This window comes from Chionomys nivalis, chromosome 17, assembly GCF_950005125.1.
Source record: "Chionomys nivalis chromosome 17, mChiNiv1.1, whole genome shotgun sequence".
Taxonomy (NCBI): domain Eukaryota; kingdom Metazoa; phylum Chordata; class Mammalia; order Rodentia; family Cricetidae; genus Chionomys; species Chionomys nivalis.
The window spans coordinates 54,969,330-54,975,696 of NC_080102.1; the positions used below are offsets into that span (position 1 = coordinate 54,969,330).

At 42.5% G+C, this 6,367-nt stretch overlaps 1 protein-coding gene across 1 annotated transcript; it reads right to left on the reverse strand.

The window, feature by feature from the left end:
• Positions 1 to 828: 828 nt before the first annotated feature.
• On the reverse strand, positions 829 to 1,463 carry LOC130888941 (40S ribosomal protein S24-like). The gene has a single exon (XM_057792337.1). The coding sequence runs from the start codon at positions 1,443 to 1,445 to the stop codon at positions 1,044 to 1,046; it is 402 nt and encodes a 133-aa protein (XP_057648320.1). The 5' UTR covers positions 1,446 to 1,463; the 3' UTR covers positions 829 to 1,043.
• Between the last annotated feature and the right edge of the window lie 4,904 nt (positions 1,464 to 6,367).

Sequence of the window (6,367 nt, forward strand, 5' to 3'; positions counted from 1 at the left end):
TAACATCACCTCCTGGCATTCTTCTGGACTTCCGAGGTGAGCTGAGGACAGTAACAAAATTCCACCCCAGTGCAGCCGATGAACCGATGAGTTTAACTGAGGTCAGTGACAACTTCGGGGCAGCTATTAAAGAAAAGGTTTCTCTCCTTACAACCCTTAAGTCTGGATATCCCGAGCCCTGCCCCCTCTAACCATAACTACTCGGGTGTCTCTAGGGAGGGGAGGGCCTCGTAAGTCCCTCAGTCAATTGTGTACGCAGGTCGTCTACAGATAATTTCATTTGCTGAGGAAGAGGTCAAGAGGACAATAGCACTGCCAGACCAGGAGAGGAAGGATAAGATCTGGGGCCAGGGCTTCTGAGTGAGAATGGCAGCCAAGTTCTTTAATCATGTGTAATCTGAAAAAAGAAAAAAAAAATGAAAGAAAAAGAAGCAACAACCACTAGGAACTTCCGGTTTTGCTATCAAATAGGATGGCAGTATCGGGTAATGATACTACTATCATGGGGATCAACTGTAAAGGTCTTAGGACCTAATGCATGTGTGCTGCTTTTATCTGTGCTCCCACCGTGCTTTGCATGGGCCATTAAGTAATGCTTGCTCTTTTGCTGAACTGCCCGGTTCATAATCTCGTTGTCTTATCAGTTGCCGGGAACTGTAAGACTCTGGTTCTCAACTAGTGGGTTGAGACCCCTAAAGGGTCGAATGACCCTTTCACGGGGGTCGCCTAGGACCATTGGAAAACATAGATTTTTTTTTCTTTCAAAAAAGATTATTTATTATATGTGCAGTGTTCGGCCTGCACACCAGTAGAGGGCACCAGATCTCATTATAGATGGCTGTGAGCCACCATGTGGTTGCTGGGAATTGAACTCAGGACCTCTGAAAGAGCAGTCAATGCTCTTAAACTGAGCCATCTCTCTAGCCCAGCCACCTGATACTTCTAATACCCAATAAATGGCAGACTCCAGACACATAAGCTTTTAGTTTATTTGTCCTCTGGGAAATTGCCTGCAAACCATAGCAGATCAAGTCACCGCAGATCTACTCCTCTGGCTTTTTGCCAGCACCAACATTGGCCTTTGCAGTCCCCCTAACCTTCTTCATTCTATTCTTGCGTTCCTTTCGCTGTTTTCGGGAGGTCTTTTTCTTCTCATAAAGGCCATGTCTTGCAAGTCTGTGTTTGGGCTCATTCTTCTTTGCATAATCAAGAGAATCATAGATCATGCCAAAACCAGTTGTTTTCCCACCACCAAAATGAGTTCTGAACCCAAATACAAAGATGACATCTGGTGTGATTTTGTACATTTTGGCTAACTTATCCCGAATTTCCGTCTTTGGTACTGTTGCCTTCCCAGGATGAAAGACATCAATAACCATCTGTTTTCTTTGAAGCAGACGATTGGTCATGAACTTCCTGGTCCGGATCGTTACTGTGTCATTCATGATGACGGCCGCGCTGAGCTGCTAAAGCAGGAAAAGAGCAACATAGATATTTTTATTATGATTCATAACAGTAGCAAAATTATAGTTATGAAGTAACAACAAAAATAACTTTGTGATTGGGGTCACACAACATGAGGAGCTGTATTATTAAGTTGCTGCATTAGGAAGCTGCATTGGGAAGGCTGAGACCCACTGCTGTAAGACTATGAAGTTATTTCTCAGGATTTCTCAAAGAACACTTTCTTCTTCTCTGCCTTCCCTTTACCATTTTTCTTTTCCTCTTCAAAGGCTTTTTGCAGATTGGAATTTCACACTTAGAGAAGCTAGGACTCCAAGGGGCAGACGAGGCCTTCATTTCCTTTGTGGTGACCTGGAAGGCCTATACCCTCCCCTTAATTTGATAACTTTAAACAGGGTTCCTCTTGGTTGTAAGTACCCCCCCCCCTTTTTTTTCAGAATCAGAACACCTGCCATTTCTAATTTTTTTCTGGTTCTTTAATATGTATATAAATCTTGGAAACTTACTGCCAGTTTCATGACCCAGGAAAGGTCTTTCCAGGACCTGAGCTACTGAAGGTCCATCCTTACGGAAGATGGTGCCCTGTCTCTCAGTCTGGGGTGGGGTAGGAACTTGTCTCCCAAAGGTTAAATTACTGTTCTTCTTAAAGACATAGGACAAGCTTACTTTCCTTTTAGGTAACACCGATTAGCAACACAGGGTCCTGTTTCTTCTCCAGGACAGCTCTCTCCTTAAAAACTTTTTTTTTTTTTTTTTTTTTAGGTTTTATTTATTTATTATGTGTACAGCATTCCTTCCATGTGTGCCCACATGCCAGAAGGGGGCGCCAGGTCTCATTATAGATGGCTGTGAGCCATCATGTGGTTGCTGGGAATTGAACTCAGGACCTCTGGAAGAGCAGTCAGTGCTCTTAACCACTGAGCCATCTCTCCAGCCCCTCTTAAAAACTTTTATTCAGCTTATAAAGTATTAAGATCTACAAAGTAGATCTCATAAGGCCTTTTCTTACCCTCTTGATTTCCGTTGATCACCCTGACCTGTTCTCTTCCAGTCCTCATCCATGCTTAAAGCTGCCCAACTCCTGGATCCCCTGTGTGCTTTCTCGTATGACTTCTACTCTCTCCCCTCACTTGAGCCCCTCACCCCACACAGCCCTTGGCCCCTTTCTAACTTCCTGGCTCCTATAGATGTTCCTAGTTAACCACACAAATCTACAGCTTTGACCCTAGGTCCCACACATTCCAGAACATACATCATTTATCTTTATGGACCTGGGTCACCTCAGTATAGACTTCTAGGCTGATGTCATTTTCTAATTATTATGAAGAGAGTCTCTGATTCGGGATAAAGAGCCCTGTGCATATATGCCGGATCATATGTTAGTTCTATTTTCGGCCTTTCTTCGTGGCTGCCCAGTTTACCCTCCAGACAGAGCATAAGGATCTGCCCTCTCTACAGTCCCGGCAGCAGTTGAAGGAAGAGGCTGATAATCAGTCTTTACTTTTACTCTGAACACTTTTTACACCTATGTATTGTTGTGTATGTGTGTATGCACAAGCACCTACATGCTGCAGCATCTATATTAAGAGCAGAGGACCGCTTGTAGGGGTGGGTCTCCTTTTTGATCTCCTTCTATCAATATGAGTTCTGGGATTACCTCACTGCAAGCACCTTTACTTGGTGAGCCATCTCACCAACCCAGTCTTTTCTTTTTCTTTCCTTTCTCCTTCCTTCCCTTCCTTCCTTCCTCCCTGGCCCTCTTCATGAGACAGTATCTCAATATATAGCACATGCTGTCCCGGAACTCACTCTGCAGACCAGGCTGGCCTCAGAGCCACTGCCTTTCCAGTGCTGGGATTAAAGGCATGTGCCACCATGTCCAGCTGTCATTCGTGTTCTTGATGACGGCCATTCTGATTAGAGTGAGATGGACTCTCAAAATAGTTTTAATTTGCATTTTTCTAGTGAATAAGGGCATTGAACATTAAATGATTTTGAAAGAGGGGTCCATGGGAGGATTTGGAGGGAAGAGAGGGAAGGAGGAAATGATTTAATATTATATTCTTTTGAGAACTCTCTGTTCAGTTCCATAGCCTACTTTTTTTTAGCTGAGTTGTTTTCTTGATGCTTATTTTTCTTTATGTTATTCATATATTTGAGATATTGCCCTTATGTTAGATGTATAACTAATAAAGATTTATTACTATCTGTAGGCTGCCTCTTCACTTAGTTGATAGTTTCTCCTTTTCTTCCTCCTCTTCTTGTTTTTCAAGACAGAGGTTTTTCTGTGTTTCCCTGGCTGTCCTGGAATTCACTCTGTAGACCATGCTGACTTCAAACTCACAGAGATCCACCTCACTCTGTCTCTGGGGTGCTGGGATTAAAGGTGTGTACCACCACTGCCCGGCAGACAGTTACTTTTGCTGTACAGATGTCTTTTGATTTCATGAGGTCCCATTTGTTGATAGTTGACTGGAGTCCTCAGAAAGTCCTTACCTAAGCCTATATCTTGAAATGTATCTACTGTTTTTCCCTCTAGAAGCAGAAGGGCTTCAAGTCTTATGCTGAGATGCTGATGCACTTGGAGTTCATTTTTGGATACCAACAGGTAGACATCCAGTTTGTTGTAGAGGCAGTCTTTTTGCAAAGTGCATTTTTATTATTTATCTTAGATTTTTTCCCTATTGCGGTGTAAGATACCCCAACGAAAGCCATAAAACACAAGGAGTTTATTGCTGCTTACAATTCAAGGGCATACAGTCCATGATGGCAGGGAAGGCAAGGCAGCAGGAGCTTGAAGCAGCTGGTCACATTGTATGCACCTGCAGAAAGCAGAGAGCAATAAATGCGTGTGTTCTGCTATCTCACTGCTTCCTATTCAGAACTAGGAATGGCACTGCCCAATTTTAGTGTGGGTCTTTCCATCTCAAGTAACCTAACCAACATAGTTCTTCACGGGCATCTCAGAGGCTAGAGAATTCCTCACCTGTGAAGCTTGACTCCCAGGTGATTGCAGATCCTGTAAAGTTGACGATACATACTCTCTTGGCATTTGTCAAAAATCAGATGGCTGTAGTTACATGGAATTTTATCTGGCTCTCCTGATCAATTCTGCTGATCTACATGTCTGCTTTTGTTCTAATACCATGATATTTATTTATTTATTTATTTATTTATTTATTTATTTATACAGTATCCTGCCTGTAGGCCAGAAGAGGGCACCAGATCTCATCATAGGTGGTTGTGAGGCACCACGTGGTTGCTGGGAATTGAACTCAGGACCTCTGGAAGAGCAGGCAGTGCACATGGGCAATCTTTCTATCTTCTAATATCTTTCTCGGTTTCTTCAAGTTTTGAAGCTTTCACTGTAGAGGGATTTCGTTGTGTGAGTGTGCGTGCATTCGTGTGTGCATGCATATGTGCGGGTTGGATAAGATCGTTGCCTTGATTTCTTCCTCAGCATATTGTCATTGGCATATAGGAAGTCTGGTGATTTTAGTCTGTTAATTTTGTATCCTGCCACACTGTCTAGAAAAGCTCTTGAAAATCCCTCTAATCTGAATTTGAGTTCAATCTCCTACTGTAATAGTTTTAAAGTCTTGCTGTCTAACCTCAGATTAGGTTTTTCTTCTTTTTTCTTTCTTTAACAGAAACGTGTAGGCTCTACATGTATTGCTTTTTCTACATATCAGTGCTGACATTTCTTCCTCCTGACCAGGTTCTCATACATTTTCTGGTTTCTCGATACAAGATCCAGTTCTATGGAGTGAAGCTATTGCTTAGAGTCACTGTTATGAAGGACAGAATGTGATGCACAGGACATGGAGGGACTATGGTCTCCATTTGTTGGCTTTCCACGTCGAGCACAATCACCATCAAAGAGCATCAGGGAAATGAGAAACAGGCCTGTCCTTTTTAAGAGAAAACCTATTTGTTACCAAAGGAGTTTGAAAATAAAGAAAACTGCTAATAAAAGGAGGTTTGGTTAAGGAAAGAAGCTCAAGAAGCTGGAGAGAATCAAATAGAGGCTCCTTCAGTGGTGGAGATAGCATGGATAGTGTTCCTTGGAATACTGAGAATTGAATCAATCTGTTTCTGGTGAGAAGGCAGGTGAAGTGATTTAAATGAGTTCAGTCAAAGATGGAGGAGCAGGAGGAAGGCAGTAGGGTGCATGGGACATGATTTAGATCTTGTAAACATCAAGAAACTGGCGGCTTGAGGAAGCTGATAGAGGCACTTACTTATATGGAAGGGGAGTGTCAGCCAAATGGTTGTCTCACTAAAAGAAACCAAAGGATTTAGGAGAAGGGGTTTGAAACATTGACTTCTCCTACCTGCCCCTCCCCAACAATACACAAACAAGTAGAGTTATGTAGTGTTGGCATTTGGGGGAGGTCTAATGGAGAGTGATTAGTCCTGAAACCATATATAAACAATAAAGACAGATGTATGTTACTATAATAATCAAAGGAAAGGAGGCTATCAACACAGGTGGGGCTGTGGGTTTGAGGGAGGAGCTGGGAGGGTCTGGAGGAAGAGAGGAATGTAATTCTGTTTCAATTGAAATATATTTTAAACACAACTAATATGGCTTATTAAAAGGTTGAAAGATTATTTATTCCTGAATATATGTGCAAAAATTATCCTGAGGGATGGCATGTAAAAGAATTATGTAAACAAGATAGAGTTAAGTGCACTCATTCACTGAATCCTGAGGAACACAGAGGAAAAATTCAGGAAAGCCTCACATTTTCTTCAGGAAAGTTTGTGGAAAAACAATGAGCCTTAGATGTCAGGAGGAACTTCCAGGTCTGAGTCTAGAGCCACGGAGGCCGCAAACACTCTTTTCTTGTGCCGTTACAGAATTGGAAAGCAAGGGCTGGGAAAAGTAACCTTCCATCCC